Below are 17,185 nucleotides of genomic sequence, written 5' to 3'. Positions count from 1 at the left end.
CTTCTTTCCCATCTCATTGGCAAAGAGCTCCGAGGTCCACAGGGGAATAGAATTGATGCTGCTGTGATGGGACACATGCTTATATTAGTCCCAGAAAGGAAAGAACAGAGGGCAGCACTTGAGGGGACAGGCAGCAGATCGACACCTTCACTGACAAGGGGGCAGCCAGGGCCTCAGGCCTACCCAACTACATGACTGCTCATGTTTCAAATGGGCTGGCTGTGCCTCTGGCCCTGATCCTTGCTGTCATTGCTTCCCCCTTGTATTGTGTGCCAAACAGGCCTCCCTTCTTCATTATGGCTGGGGACAAAAGGGTTTTATTTTATTTTATTATATTGTTTTTTTCGCACAAGCTGGCGTGCACAGGGAAAGCCTGTGAAATGCACCCGAGCAAATTCCTGAATCCAAATCAGATTGGAGTCTTTTGTTAAGCATTTTTTTTTCTTAATAAGAGAGGCAGGTGTAATAAGAGATGCAGCATTAGTGCGGCTTTGATCTGTGATGTGGAGGACGCCTTTAAGATGCCCCGGTGTGTTAATCCCATTTTATTTCAAGATGCCATTTTGGAAACCACCTGGACAGAGTTGGCAAGGACTCTATGGGTTCTCTTGGGTCTCTGTGGCTTATGCACAGGCCAGCTGGCAGTGTTCATGTGAGAGGTATCCAACTCCCCTAGACCCGGTCCTCGGCCTCCCCTGATCAGTAGCTGCTTTTTGCAAGGTGAATGCTTGGCAATGAGAAGCTGAAATGAGATCTATTTCATGTGCTACTCAAGTGCCAGCAACTGTCGAAGGCCTTGAATTAGATCTGAATCAAGTATCTACAGGGACAAAAGTTCTGCTTCTGTACAGATTCTTCTGTCATTTATTTATTTATTTATTTATTTATTTATTTATTTATTTATTTTACTTTCAAGAATTCTGGGGATGCCATATATGTTTTTCCATAAAAGGAAGGTACAGTAGGAGTATCAGTCTTCTTTGGTGAAGAAATTGCAGGAGCAGAAAGGAATGAGAAGCTAATTGAAGAAACAAAGCATATTTCTGCCGCACGCTGTCTCACTAGCTTAAGGATTATTGAAAAAATCTAAATTTACTTATGAACAAGAGTCAGAAGAATGGATATCCACACATGCTTGCAGATACCATCAACACCAACCATACCAATGCTCTTGAGACTGTAGTCACAGGGCAATTTGCCATTCTCATGATCTTCTCCACCTCAGGAAATGTGCCTCTTAACAACTTCACAGGTTTTCAAAGTCCAAATTTATTCTCTCCAACTTCAGACTATTCACCAAGGCAGCTTAGTACCATTTTTTGGTGAGAGCAGGAACCATCCAGAGAATCTTGTCCCCACCTGACACTTTCCTATAGTGGATATTCAGGGGAGTGTGGTCATCATTCAGGTGCACTAAGACCACCTAGAATAACTTGTGATGGATAGGAGCACTACTATCATGCAGCAGCAACCCTGGATAAACTAATTTCCTTTAAAATATATAGAAAATACATAGCATTTTTTATAGAAAACAAGATCTTCTTCATTATTTTATTATGAAAGTGGTTCATTCTTTGAGGAAATATCGAAACTTTAATATGTGGATACTGCATGGTACTTGGGACAATACCACTGCCCATTGCCATTAAAAAAAAAAAAAAAGGAGAGAGAGAGACCTAAAAATAGCAAAAGGCCTCTCTGGGTTATTTTAATACTGGCAACTCTTGAGGGTCTCCCTGGTAGCATTAGCATAGGTATCAATACTGAGCTATTGGAAATTTTCATGAATGAGGAGGAAGTGATATTTGATTCTGCAGATGTTTTTTGATGCTACATTGATTAGCTCAGTATTAATGATAATGAAGAATTCATCTTCCTCAAACAAAGCAAATGCAAGTTCTCTCCTAGTATGAGGGAATGTAGGTCAGGCTGGAGGGTGTCCTAGAAAGCAGTGGCTGAAACAGATGAGCAGGTCTGTTCCTCATATCCTTGCACAGGATTTCTTTCCCTACTCCAGGTCATAGCAGAAGCAGTCTGATATATTCCTTGCTCCTTGGAGGAGTGCAGGAAGTAGACAAGTAGACAAGTGACTTCTCATCCTGTGACTGGTGACAACAGTGTTGACAATGTGAATTCAGCTCTGAAAAAAAACAAAAACACATAAAGATAAAGTAGTAGAGAACACACACAGAGGAACCACCAAAAAGAATGACTTGTAGGGAGCAGGAAGGTTTGATTTTCTTGAGGAAGCCAAAAGATGATCGGTCTGTTAATTTAGCACAAGGAAGTTCAAGAAATGACATGATTAGAACATCTGAGTACCCTCGCAGTGTGAAAATAGCAGGCTTAAATGCTCTTCAACCTGAAGAAGAAAAACAGAATAAGAATCAGCAATTGGAAGCCAAAGCCTGACAAATTCAAGAGACAAGTATGGCATGAACCAGCTTTTTACGGTTTGAGTAATTAAACACTGGAACAAACTGCCTGTTAAATGGAGAATTCTCCATCTTTTGCTATCTTCAGAGGTCTCTCTGGATGACATGCATCAGCTAAAAGCAGATTATTTGGTTCAATACAAGGGTAGATGCGTGAAATGTAGTGGCCTGTGACATACAAGATTTGAGAACAAATGAACTGATGGTCCCTTCTGACCTTAAAACCTATACTTGATCCCTGAATCAAATGTTGTTGAATATTGCTTTCTGGCAAGACAAATGTCTTAGAAAGCTGTGAAAACATGTGTAGCACTTGTAGCTCTGAGGTATGTATTTAGTATGTTGAAATATGAACACAGGGAACTGGGGTGGAACAACTCTATACCAAACTTGGAAATTTTCATCTTAAGTCCACCTCTAAGTAAAATGCTGCAAAAAGAGAGCTAGGTTGTGCTAGAATGTCTTTTTTTCCTCATTCATTCCTTGCTAAATCCAAAAGGAGATGATAAATAGATGTCCCCTAAAACAGTTGCCCATGTCTTTTGGGCACCACTAGCTACCAACCAAACCTTGAGGGTGCACTGAGCTCTCATAGGCATCATGCAACTTGCAAGTTGCATGCAGAAGTGCAAACTTCTGTCTGGTTTTCTCTCATTTATTAAACTGAAACATGCATTTGAGGGTTCAGAAGAGCCTGATTCATATTTTCTCCCTGGATCTTGGTTAAGTCTTGTCTCAACCACCCGTTAAAGCTGTCAGTGGTAAGCACTCCACAGAGGCAGAGTTACTGCAATAGTACTGAACAGAGTCCCCCATTTATGTCTCTCAAGTTTGGCTGCTCTGTGTTTGCAGCAGCCCAGGGTGATTTGCAAGCACACTTTATCATTTGCTGGCTCTCCCTGTCTGAGATCTTAAGGCTTTGGGTTTCCAGATTAACCGCCGTGACCTCACAGCTCTTCAAGTGATGCTATCACTTCAGTCGATGCTGTCTGTGGCAGGCTGCTGAGCTTGTGTCAGCTCAGATTGGATGGTGCAGCATGGGAATGACTCATAAAAGGACCGAAGGCGGTGATGAGAGGAGGGAGATGGAAGAGAGTTTGTGTGAGGGTATCTGGCAACAATACAAACACTTCCTTTTGTGGTAAGGAGAGGCATGTGCTCTGGGAAGCTGAGTGAACCGCTGTATGCTCACACCATTTAAAGCAACTTTATGAGCTACCTACCATCAGATGAATCCATCCTGAAGCCATCTTCATCACCATTGAAGTACATTTGTTTTCATTTGCAGTTGGGGTGAGCTTCAATGATGTTGACCATTGGAGGATGGTCATGTACCACAACCTGAGAGCTGACAACATGTTAAAGTCAGCCACTTAATAGTTTTTATCATGTGGTCATTATCTGAGAGTCCAGAGAGGAATGAGGCAGAACAGGCTGTAAAGAGATGACTTAGACCTCTACAGAGCCTCTCCTTTTTGTCCAATACCTTAACTTGTAGGGGTAAATAAATGGTCAAAAGAGAAGGGCAAAAAGGATTATCTGAAGTAAGGAATGATTTCTATGTGGGGCATGACTGAATAAGCAGGAACACTTCAGCCTGACAAGAAGTGATTGGAGTATGCACTGGAGAACTGTGAAATTGCGAATGGCTTGAAGGCATGTCTAGGAAGCAAGAGTTGCCACCTCTTCAAATACAAGACTTACAGAGCATGAAATCAAACTGGAAAGAACTAAATTCAGAACAAACCAAATGAGATGGTTTGAACACTAGGTCCTAGAGCTGAGAAACAGCATGGCAAAGCATGCCGTGGATGCAAAAGCTGCATGCAATTTGAATGGGAAAGTGGAAAGCTACTTTGAAATAAAAAGGTCTTTTGAAGATTATTAGATAGACTAATACATAAGGCTCAAAAATTCCTCTGAATGAGTATAACTAGAGGCTTGGCAACAACTGGGGACATATGTACTACTGCTCTTCTTATGCTTTCCTTGATGCCATAAGGCTAGAGTTGAAGAGAAGGAACTGGGATAGTTGGACCTTTGACCTGAACTAGTACCACTGCTTTTATTTGCTATTATAAGGGATTTTAAGTGTGACCACAATTGAAAAAACAGAGAATTTTTAAATAGTCTGTTACTTGATAGCACCTGTAGAGGCAGCACAGTCCTACATATGGTAATCAGACTGACATGATACCTCAACCACATGGATCATCAGGTGGTTTAGCTAGAAATCTAGGATAGAGTTGCAGTGGCTGGGGAAAGAGATGAAGCAAAGAGACAGAAAATAAAACATCTTTACTCAAGGAATAGTTGAGGGTATAAACATGGGATTTGGAGTGGTGATAGGATTAGGTCAATGGGGACATAAAAAAAGGACAGATCTCAAAATGTGGTGTAACAAGGTGACCTGGAAAGTGGTTATCATCATTGTCAATAAATATTAACCTTTTCCTGTGAGTTTTAGCTGTTCACGCCTCCACCAGGAGCCTTCAGGTGGTGCTGGACTTTGCAAAAGCCCATTGCCTTGACATGAATTCTGTTATAGGTCCCAATTAAATCTATATATATTCTTTATAGAGCCTACATAATGATCTGTCCCTTGCTCAGCAGGCATGCTTCAGTAACCACACAGCAATCAGCTCTCATTAAGACTGGGCTGGTTCTGCATTGACTGTGGCAATGAGGTGCTCTATTTTGAAGACTTCTGAGCACAAACATTTAGCCAAACCTCATTTGTTTTATAATTTACAGACTGAAACACTTGACTGTGGGAAAAAGATTTAATCGTAAACAAGGCAGAGGGAATCTGCAGGTAACTCTGTCTCGCAAGGAGAACCATAAGTTGAACAATACACGGACACTGTCTTGGCCCAAGCTGGTGACTTACAGGTTGGACAAGGAGGTGACCTGTTTCATCAAGATGGAATAAAATTACTTGGAACTGCCTACACACCTCCAAACAGATGAACTGTGTTTGTCACAAACGACAAGGTTTCCTACTAAATATCTTGCCTTGTGCGCAGAATGCATCATTATGCCTGTTGATATGGACTCTTCCTATCCAAGTTGAGGAAGCATTTGGCATCCTTGGTAAAGAAAGACTAGAGTGAATTCAGAGGAATGATGAATGAGGTGAGACATGGAAATGTTCGGACTCATGGTCTTCAATTTCCAGGTTGCTGCTCATACCATAACAAGATGGCTTGTCTGTAAGTCGTCCTCAGGCACTGATGCTTTTGAAAGAAGTGCAATTCTGAATGTGGTAGACTTCTTTCAAGGAGGGACACTCCATGGTGTGGGCTGAGCAGTTGTGAAGAGGGAATCCGGAAAGCTGCCAAGTCTCTGATAGAAGGACTGAAATGATCTTTGTTATCTTAGCATCCCTCCTCTTGTAAATAAATCTTGCACAGTGAGTACGAATGAGCTTGAGCTCGGCAAAGCAGGAGGACTTTATTTACAGAGCAGATGGTTAAAGGCTCTCATTCAAACATAGCTAGTGTCATAACATGAGGTTTTCTGAGTTCTAGGAACACTTTTCTAGATATGCAACACTATGGATATTCTCATGAGTATTCTGGTCATTAAAAAAATGTGATTTGCACTGTGATTGATTTTTCTGATACTATAGTTAGGAAGAGGGGAGAATTTAGCACTCTTGGGGTTTGTTTGCAGTATCAAGAAGGTTAGAGGTATAGCAGAATGTTCAGTAGGTCATTGATGTGGGATTTGACTCAGTCTTAGCTGTGTATCTTTCAAATATCTCCATCTCCTGGTTGTCTAGATGGCTTTATACTCAATGGAAAGGCATGGACACATCCAAGGTGCAATTTATCTCATCCCAGGGAGACCTCTAGGATGAATCAGATAAAACTTGCTGTGAAGGAAGTCTCCTCTCTCCTTTGATATTGCAGACATGGATTTGGTGAGATACAGAGACTCCTGTTTTGTGTAGCTTTAATGCCAGAGCAATTTCCTGCAACTTGCAGGATTTGTGGACTTGACAGATCAGAAAAGCAGCTTTAGCGAAGTCCAACATTCTCCACATACAATTTTTCCACTCTCTTTTTTTTCTGGGCCTATGCTAAATCAGGGTCCTGCCAAGGGAAGCATAAGGAGAATTACACTGCAAGGCTTCTAAAGAAAAGAGGACTTCTTGTTGCGCGGTAAGATCATCAACAGTGGGCTCATTGCAAGAGCCTCTGATGTGAACTGACATCTCTCAGCGAAGCCTCTGAGGCTACTTGGGCTATTGACATAGAGGTCCTGGGCACCAAACATTTCTTTATTTCATCTTGTTTTTGTGCTTTTCTCCATCTATGTGCACAGCCCACGGATGCTGCCGGTGGATGGCTCTGGCAGTGCTGTAGGGAATTCTCTCCCTCAAAACAGAGAGGAGAGATGGAAGCAACAAAGGAGAAGGGAGGAGAAGCAGCACAGGCACAGCCATACGTAGGAAGTGCTTTGTGGACGAGTGAGTTTGGATAGGTAATTTATTCTGCCATGCAGTGGGATATTGACCCCTACTTTAACTCTGGTGTCATTTGTCCTTGACAGCTACTGTTGCTTCCGATTAACTCTCCTTAATTAAAGTCTCCATTTTTTCCACATGTATAAGAATGGATTTAGAGGGAAGAGCAGTGCAATGAAGTGGAAGATACTGAGGGTGTGTGATGAGAAATGGCATTCCTTGTCCCAGTGGGACTGAGGATTTATTTATCAAATTCAGATCCTCATCTCCATCCCTCCAAGAGCATCCTCCCTCCCACTAGCTTTAAAGCCACCTATGGCAAGTGACACCTATTTAGTACTGGTATAAGTAAGATGTGATGACTCTCCTGGGATTTTTGCAAAGTTCTGACTTTTATTTGGCTGAGTTCTCAGAAGCTCAAAAAAACCTGAGGAATCTGTGGTCACTTTGTCCATGAATCAGACCAATTTAGAATTAGTATTCTAATATGCCTTGCCCTGGACTAAACATCCTCACTAGCTCTGTTAAGGGCACAGAATCTGATTCCACCAGTGGTCTCTTAGCTGTTTTTTGTCCTGCTCTATTTAATAAACTGTATTATCATGAATACTCTATTCAAGGCTTTGAAATCAAATAAGCTCCTCTTAATCTTCCTGCGTTTTTTATTTTTTTCAGGGCTGGCTGAGCCTTGAAAGATAGCAGCATTCACAGAACCCACATAGCTTGACAGAGTCACTGTTCAATGTTTTGGAAATGTATCTTTTGACTGTTGGGAAGGAAATTGGCTACTTAAGATGCCTTTTTGTACATTTAAATTAACTTAGTCCATCAGACTGAATAAATCCTGCTGCTGTATTAACATCCAATTATAACAGCAGAGATTGAGCAATGATTCACATTTTTACCAGAATATTGGCCGTTTAAGCGGGAAACAATAGATTAATTTATATGGCATCTACTAAAAAAAAAAAAAAAAAAAGTCAAAAATGGGAGCCAGAAAATTATGACTGAGCACATAGCAGGAGCTTTTGTGAATATGTAATGACAGAAACAGGAGCCAAATTTCTAACATGATTAGCTGTTACCATCTATCAGCTCCAAAACTTCAATCATTTTGTTCTAAATGACTTTGTGTAACTCATTCACGCTGGAAATCAAGGATGGACGTGAGGCTGGGAGCTGCACTACTGAAGAAGCTGCAGCTTGGAATTTAGATTAGATCAGAGATGAGGACAGTTGGTATTGAGAGAAAAACCCTGAAGTCATAAGTAGCAGGTGAGCGGTTTGTACAGCAGTTCGGAGATTTTGTCTGACTTTTCAGGCTGCTCTTGTGAGCCAGAAACTCTCAAACTGTTTCTTTAGGCACCTCTAAACACCCGTGTTGATGAAATGAAATAGTTTTTCAAATTCTACAGTAGCTAACGTAGCTGGATGAGCTCCCCAGTTACTTGATACCCTTAACTTCACTTAACCACTTGTTTGATCCTGGCTTTGGGATTGTGTCTCTGGTTAGCTGTGAGCTGGACACACAACACATCACCATCTAGCTATCCAGCAGCCATGCAGACAAGAAACTGCAGGAACCTTCTCTTCTTGAGCCTGGAGTTTAAATAGGTTGTGTTTGGTGAGATATTGATCAGCCATTAGCTCTTTCCTGGACTCCTTGTCCAAATGAGCTTGTTCAAAGGTCTGAGGCCAATGTCTTCAAAAGGCTCTTAAGTAACAACTGCTTCAGTTTGGAGTTGGAACAAGTGCTTCAGTCGTTTGGAGTTGGCTGAGGTCTCATTTTAATTCCTCAGAGCACATTGGTATAATGGGGATATATACCGCTTTTCTTTTTCTTTTTCTTTTTCTTTTTCTTTTTCTTTTTCTTTTTCTTTTTCTTTTTCTTTTTCTTTTTCTTTTTCTTTTTCTTTTTCTTTTTCTNTTTCTTTTTCTTTTTCTTTTTCTTTTTCTTTTTCTTTTTCTTTTTCTTTTTCTTTTTCTTTTTCTTTTTCTTTTTCTTTTTCTTTTTCTTTTTCTGCTGTAAACCCTTAAAACAACAAGAGTCTCTTCTTTGATCAATATTCTGCTTTCTTTCATCAATATTCTGCTTTAGCACAGTGAGTTAAAGTATCAGCTAAGCTCTGAGCTGTGCAGGAAGAAATGGCACTAACCCATCAGTGCCATGCCCTAACATGGGGAACATCTTGCCTTTTTAAACCCTCTCCTGAGCTCTTGTTCGTGTTTGCTGCAAAATGCTGTGTCTGTGTTCTACCCAGATAAAAAAAAAAAAAAAAAAAAAAAAAAAAAAAAAAAAAAAAAAAAAAAAAAAAAAAAAAAAAAGAAAAAAAACTGTGATGGAAAGCCTTGAGGAGACTAAGTAATTTGGTAGACTTTTTAAAAACTTGGTAGACTTTTGAGGATGGAAGATGGGTCCAAGGTGCAAATGCAGACTAGTTTACAATTGAGATTTCAACCTTCACTGCTGCCTAGTCCCTTCATCCCTGTGAGTAATGGCAAGGCACTGTAATTGGGAGGTTGCATGGACTTTTCTTTTTCAGATATTTTAGGGGCAGCATGAAAAGCTGACTGCTCCCAGGGGGCATGGACATTTCTCAAAATTCTCAACTTGCAAAGTGGAGCTGAATTAATTGTGAATCAAGTTCTGAGGAAAATAAGAGCTCTGATGTGCCCTATTTGCCTGATGTTCCTTTTCTTTTCAGATGACGACCCTTAGGTGGCTTTCATTTCAGTCATAGCTCCTTTGTTTTCTGTGGTTTCTTCCTTTATTAAATAGAAGGTCTGACACTATCGCCCCAGACATTTGTCAGCATGGTACAATTTTAATTAATCTCACAATAAAACTACTTGAGGTGAACATGTGAAAGGTCTCATATAGCAGGAACAGCACATGCCAGTGTGAATGGTGACACAGGAGGCCAACCGCCTTGGAGAGCTTGGCAGGATACGGGACAGAGCTTGGTTCAAGTTCATGTTGAGTAGCTGAGTGTCTTTGGGACACTGGAATAGACAGGATGTATCTCTAAACAGTAGAGACTGTATCCTATAGGAGCAGAGCACCCTAAATACATTGGAAAGAAAGCATGTCTATAAAGAGGAGGATCTGGTTCCCAGTAGGTTGCCCCTGCTTCTGAGAGGAGTTAAGATATCCTTTGATGGCTAATTAAATTTTCTTTTTGTCTTGTTGTTGTTGTTTTCATAGCAATTTGCAAAGAAATTGTAGTTTTCTGTCCTCTAGGACATCTTTCTTTCTTATATACAATAGCCGCACGTGGATTTTGACTTAGACCATTAAAGTCCAACATCTTTGGATGTCAGAATAGCGCATGCTCGGATCTAAACTTCTTGACCAATGTTAACTTCTGTGAGGCCAATGAAAAATAGCTCAGAGCCCATGATTCAGAAAAACATATATCTCCAGGTTAGAAGGATAAATGGAGTATATGTTAAACTGAGGATAGTGTGGATAGGAAATTCATAGCCTATTCCAGCTGTGTTCACAAGTTTCTGCTTATAAAGTGGAAGTAACCCAAACTTCATTGTCATAAACTAAACATTGTCTAAAACTAATTCTAATCCTAGTCCTGATGCTAACAAATAAACCTAACAGGAACCTCATCCTTATCTGTCCAACCCTAACCTTAACCCTAATTCAAACCTAACTCTACAACTAACTGCTAAACCTAAACCCAACCTAATCATAACCAAAAGTGTCTAACCCTATCACCAACCCTGAACTCTAATTTATAACTCAACTCAATATGAGCCCAAGTGAGTGAAATCTTGAAATATATTGAAGTTCAGATTTGATGAACTGTAGATTCATTCTTCTCCTAATGTCTCAGGATGGTAGAATAGTTGTATTCATGCCTGTATGGTCTTAACTTTGGAAGTTCTTGATATTTAAAGAAGTTTGCATGACTCGCTCCTTATTTTGATCTTTCTATTTTCATTTCTCTGTGGTTTGCTCTTAATAAATTCTCTTAATAAATTCCTATGGTCATGGCTGCAGTTTAATTTGAGAAAGTTCTTTGAACAAAAGTTTCCAGCTCTTTTGTTTCTCTTTTTTTTTTCTTTTTTTTTTTTTCACATTTGTCCCTTTAAACATCAGCATCCACGGTTTGTTTCCCTGGGAGACTTGATACAGGCAATGCTACAATGAATAAACAAATCCCATCACAATTGTATTTTAAATTTTCTAGAGCTAACTGCTACAGGTAAAATACAGATTTTCAGTCTTTTTGCATAGATTATCTATTATTCTGGGATGTCTCCAGAGGGGTTAGGAAGTCATTTTGTGATGCAACATAATACTGTGGAACTTTGCTTGAGATTCTTTGTGCTTCCCCTCCTTTCCCTTTGCTAACCCTCTTTCCTTGCACACTTATTTATAAAAAAAAAGAACTGTTCTTGTTTCATTTACAGACACAATCAGAATGGATTCTAATCTGTCACTTTGCAGTTCAAACTCTCTTGAACATTGCACCAAATGAAAAATTGTCACCAAGATCCAGGTGTATTCTCTTGTCATCTGTCACTAGTAACTGTTGTGCAGTTTATAGCTGGCAGGTCTCCGTAGTGTTTCATCAAGATAATACCACACTATATCATCTGAAGGAATAACCTCTCCTGGCTGACATGAGCTGAGTTGAAGGCACTGTCAATTGGCTGTATATTATAGAAGCTCTCTGAGTTCATTCAGTGGAGAAGAGACTACCGGGTCATTGGGTATGTGGAAGCCAAATTGTATGTTTGGCTTCAAAAGAAGCAAGAGACTTACAAAACCTAAAAGGAATCCAAAGGCTCTGGTCCATGATGGGAGGTCAGGCGAGGCAGTCCCTTCTGTTTCTGAAATCTCTGACTGAAAGCTTTAATTAGAAAGCAAGAAGAAAGGAATAAAGGAATATATATATATATATGTATATTTAGCAGTAGATGGACATGTATGCCCACCTCTCATGTTGCCAAGTCAGGATGACAGCAAGCTGGTTCACCTCCTGGGCTAGCATCTCCATCCCTTTTGTTCTTGGAGCACCTGCTCTATGGATAGACCATCCATAGTCAGAAAAGCATGTGGGCAATAGGATGTAGAGACTTCACTTTCCTGAGACTAGAGACAACAAGACTCAAAGACATTATGAGCAAATTACATCTACAGCAGAAGATCATACAGGGCAGCAGGTTGCTCCAAACTTTCAAACATGCTTCGAGTGACATACAGGAGATGGCTTGTTGCAGACATTCTTGTTTGCAGAATTACAGGATTGCTTGCAGGATTCCTTGCTTTGCAGGGATGTCCCTGTGGGAGGATGGGCACCAGGTGAAGAGGGTAAAAAGAGTGGCATCAAGTCATTAAGAAGGCTGCAGAGCTGTGTGAAAAGCCTGACAACTTCTCTCCTTTCCTCCCACAGCTCACCCGGGTACCTGTGGAGTCGTGTAGCCAGTATGAGACCTGCAGCGAGTGCTTGGGCTCAGGAGATCCTCACTGTGGATGGTGTGTGCTTCACAATACGTAAGTACCTGCAGGTTTTGTCACTGTCCCTGCTTCCCCCAAGCCCAGTTCCTTCACCTGCTGCTATAACACATGGTAGATCTGAAATGGGTGTCTCAAGAACAGTCATCTCTTCCCTTATTGCTTTTTGGACAACAAGGGAAGATAAAACGTGGTGGAGACCTGTGTGATCTCGTCAAGTACCTGATCCGCACTCTGTTGACTTCACCAAGAAAGTGTCCTCTCTGGTGTGCTTTGAACCAAACCCTGCTGCCATGCTTGGGGCAAAATACCTCCTTGTTTGCCTTGATTAGATAGTTCCACCCTAACTAAAAGCCCGACTCCAAGAAGAGCATCAACCACCAGTTTCCTACTACAGAATAGAATCTCTCTTGACAGAGATATCACTTGCCTTGCTTTCCATTGCCCTTTGATGGGGATCAGCACCCTGGTCCCTGTAAAAATCAGGACATCCAATCCATATGACTTGTTACCTCACTGTGGGAGGATGATAACCCTGAAGATGAGTGTTAGTCATCAACTGTGCTGACACTGCTTATTTGGCTACTCTGATCAGGATGTTGAGCAAAAGCCGACTGTATCTACACCATCTACACTGTAGAAATGGTCCAAAAGGGATTTTATTTCACCATGGAGGTGGTCCTGAGGTAATTCTGCCTCCCCAGGAGCTTCAGCTGAGGTGTCTCCCAGCAGAACTGGGAGATTGGTATGCTGCCTTTATCTGGCCCTGGTATTTCTTGTTTGTTTGTTTGTTTGATGACTTTCAACTTGAAGATACCTCCATGCAGGGGATCTCCTCCTGCAGACAGACTTCAGCCAAAGCTGTGGAGAGGGAAGTGTCAGGTTGACCAGGATCTGGGCTATGAGTGGCAGAGTGATCTCTTTTGCCAAGAACCTCTCAGCAGAGACAGTGGCTGGAAAGTGCATTGGCTATGTCTAACCATCTCCAGCTGAGTGTGGCTATATAGGTGGCTGTTACTCCAAGTCTCACTGTCCTTGACAGCAATAGATAGTTATTTTGGTGGACCCTACATTTGCAGCATGTCTGTCTTCTCCCTCTGAGTCCACCTCTGAAATTCTTCCCAATTTGTTGCAAGTTCTTCCTGTAGAGACAGCGATCCAATTGCAGCAATCCCCATTGACACCTCTCCTTTCCTTAACAGAACAGGGAAAAAAATGCTCTGTATGCCAATCCCTTTTGCAGTTGTGGAAGCTCTTGACACTAGGTATACCTCAAATGATACCATAATAGTCATTTCAGATCAGATCTAGATAACTCAGCCTAATTTGTCCAAAAACTATACTCAAAATCTGGAATTAGCAAAACAAGCCTGAGCTGTGTCTTAGGTATTAACTTGTGCAAATTTCATCCTCATCCTTGCTGACCTGAGCATATTTTCATTTCGAAAATACCTCTGACCTCATCTTACCCTTCATCCCTTCCACAGAGCACCGCATGTTTTGCTATCCATAAACGGGCAGCACGCACTATGTGAAAGGATAGGCAAGCATGATGTTGGCTGTTGATTGAACCACAGCAGTTTTAAGGTCAGTGGCAACCAGCAAGGGACAGAGGCTTCTCAAAGCCCACATCCCTCCAGTACAAACCATCAAAAGGGATGCCAGTAGGCTGCAGAATGGGTGAAAGCTACAGATATCTTCCTGATGCCTTTACCTTTCCGCCTCTTCCATGATGGCCAGTGTTCTATTAGGATCTATGGATCCAAGGCTGACATTGGCCTTTCTCCCCGTCCCCTGCCACCTGAGAGGGCTGGGAGCTAGCCCAGCGGTGTCTGGGGACAGCTTTGCATCCAGCGTCTCACGGCTGAGCTGGACCCTGCACAGGGTCGGGGCGGTGTGCCAGCAACTTGGGAATCGATTTCCCTGGCTCCGCTGTCCTAACCTTACATGCAGAAACCCGATTCCGCTGAGAGAGAAAGAGACAGACGGACCCACAGACAGCTGCAGGAGAAAGGAGGCTGAGCGAGGGGGGAGCATTGATTGCCTCCTGCCAGGAGAGCCGATGGAGAGCAGGTCACTGGAGCTTTTCATCACCGTATCTTGAGTCCCGATCTTTGCCCGTCTCCCTTCCCCCTGCTATACCTCAGCTCCCCTACCGGGCTGCGTTCAGGCTCTTTAGGCGGCGATGAATCATTTAGTTGGTGTAAATTGAAAATGTGGCGCTCGGTTGCTGCGCGGGTCTCCGGGGAGGACCAGGAGCTGGAGTGGGAGGAGCTGAAAAGCTCATATCTGGCATGGAGACGCACGATTCCTGGGAGAGAAGGAGCTGAGAGGCCAGCAAGGTCACAGCAATGTCACCAGCTCAAAGCAAGTGGCTGCCAGCGGTGAAGGCAGTCTCGAGCTCCTGCTTTACACTATTCTACCTGGGGCAGAATAGCATCATTCCCCCAAAGGGACTTGTTTTATAAAGAGGACCTGTAGTACCCTTGTGGGGTGCAGAAGAGACCTGCTTCAGGCTCCATCGTGTTGGCTACTCCTGCATTGTGTTTGTGCAGACTCATTTCTCCTATGTGTAGTCTCTCTTTAATTCTGGGATGAAAACTTCAGGAACAAGCCCGAACTGTCTTTAAGGGATGATGGAACCACTGGCTTCCTTCTGGTCAGGGATCCGTCCCTGCTCTTAAGGCAGCTCATTGACAATGAGGTCGTTAGCTGTAGTCAGCGAGGAAAATGGTCCGCATTTTAGGGAGGATTTATGATATTTTGCTCTTTTTTGCTTTGTTCTCCAGCTTGAAGGGGAACAATTATTAATTATTTTTTTAATATGAGTATGTCATTTGAAGTCATTTCAGAAGGGATTAACACAGCTGCTCCAATTTAGTAATTCCAGAATGATTCACTTCGACCTCGGTTGTTTTTATTTGGGAATTTTCTTCTAGCTTTTAGCAAACTGCTTAAAATTTCAAAACAAAAAGTCATCCCAATGTGAAGCATTACTTTTTTATTTTCTTTTTTTCCTTTTTTTTTCTTTAGACATATTAAAAGGAAGTATTTTGGCATCAGCATTTTTCCCCCTCCCTCCCTTTACCTTCCATCCTAGAGCTGTGGATAAGCAAGCCTTCTGCAAACACTTCTGGTTGTAGGAACTGACATTTGCAGAGCAGGGTAGGCAGGGTTTTGTTGAAGCATTCCTGCCCAGTCATGCCATGGAGGCAGCAGAACCAGAGCACTGGATCTGCTCTACTGGTCTGCGAGGGGCTGCACATGTCCTTGGAGGTCCTTCCAGCACTGCTAGCCACCCTCCTGAACCCCTTTGGTCAAGGGGTGGCCAAGATCTGCTATACACAATTTCTCAAGCTGAGCTGGTCACAGATTATTGATAAATTTCTAGCAGAGGAGATGATATTTATGAGACAGCAGAAACGTCACATGAAGGCTTTTCTGGAAAAAAAAAAAAAAAAAAAAGGCATGTATCCTGGGGTTTCTGGGCAGTTGTCCACCTTCTCCTGCTTTCTCTCTCCTCCCTGCCTTGTAGATGAAGTGTGCTTCTGCATCAAGAAGTTAAAACCCTCATTTTTAACACAATATGGAGGGAAACAGCACTGAAACCCATTGTTTTCTAGGGATGAGCATGGAGGAGGAGGGGTGGTTTATTATCCCTCCTCAGACAAATTGCCAGACCAGGAAGGAAAAAAAAGGGAAAAAAAAAAGGCAACAAAGTGCAGCTCCTGCCGTCTCGTCTCAGCAGGTAACCTGATGCGATGGTGCTTGCAGAGTCTCATTGATCGTCCCCGGCTTTAACTTTCTTGGTCAAAGTCTTCTGAACCACTAGAGAGTCTCGAGTAACCTAAGCTGCCTATGGATTCTGAAATAAGACCCTTTTTGAAGGGTCTTTTGCTTGCTTGACTTTTTGTCTGATGAAAGACTGAGACTGTCTTTCAGGCTGAGGTTGTCTCTTGATTTCCCCCTTCCCCTCCTCTCTCTCTCTTCCAAGTCTCTTTCTCCACTTCTCTAGGGGAAGGAGGATATCCTGAATTTGGAAGGGTAATATGGGCCAAGCTGCAGGACTCAGTCAGGCTTGGTTTTGGAGGATGGAATATAACAGTTCAGCACATTTTGCTGTGATAGAGAGTGGGAAGATTGGAATTTATGGATTTTTGCAGAGCCCTGGTTGGTCCTGTGGACCTTCAGCTTCCACTGCAAGAAATCATGTCCTGAGTTAACCTTGTTTTGTGCTCTCTATGTTGTTTTGTCTCAAAGTGCAAGCTGAAATCCCCTCAGAGAGGTAGCAATTTGCAGGAGCTAATTTTGAAATAAATAACTAAATAAATAATCATTTGCAATAAAAATAAAATTTTGCATTTGATTGCCATGATGAGTAAGTCTGGGCAATTGTCACTGGGACCTCAAACCAGATGACTGGCAGAGTTAGCGCTAGGAAAAGCAGGAGTGAACCAGCTCTTCAGGTGCCTTGTTTCTAAACAGGGGTTGGTTGGAGCACTCGGCACACGCAGCCTGTCAGCCTCTGAGTCTGATAGCAAAGGAAAGTGGAGTCATCTTCCCACAATTGGCCTTGGCACAGAGTGATTCTCACTCCTTCTCAGGTAGTTACTGAAACTGGATATGGTATTTTAGCCTTTGCAAAGAAGGAAGAGCGCAGCAGGGGGACTCTGTGGAGTGACATTGGCCCATTACGCATTCTGCATTGAGCCTAAATCACCTTTAATCTGTCTGCTGAGGTATAGCTAAAGGATCCATCATTTCACACCAGGGCATTGGCTCTCCTTTGGTGGAGAGGAAAGA

At 42.3% G+C, this 17,185-nt stretch overlaps 1 protein-coding gene across 1 annotated transcript in view; it reads left to right on the top strand.

Moving 5' to 3' along the window:
• PLXNA4 (plexin A4) overlaps positions 1–17,185 on the top strand; it is a 406,841-nt gene that overhangs the window by 258,672 nt on the left and 130,984 nt on the right. The window contains exon 5 of the mRNA XM_026052424.1: positions 12,321–12,421. Coding sequence (XP_025908209.1) covers positions 12,321–12,421 — 101 coding nt within the window. The remainder of the gene's footprint in view (positions 1–12,320; positions 12,422–17,185) is intronic.

The sequence above is a fragment of the Nothoprocta perdicaria genome, unplaced genomic scaffold (assembly GCF_003342845.1).
Source record: "Nothoprocta perdicaria isolate Ctin4 unplaced genomic scaffold, notPer1 scaffold_89, whole genome shotgun sequence".
NCBI classification, from domain to species: Eukaryota; Metazoa; Chordata; class Aves; order Tinamiformes; family Tinamidae; genus Nothoprocta; species Nothoprocta perdicaria.
This window is presented reverse-complemented; position numbering and strand designations above follow the sequence as displayed.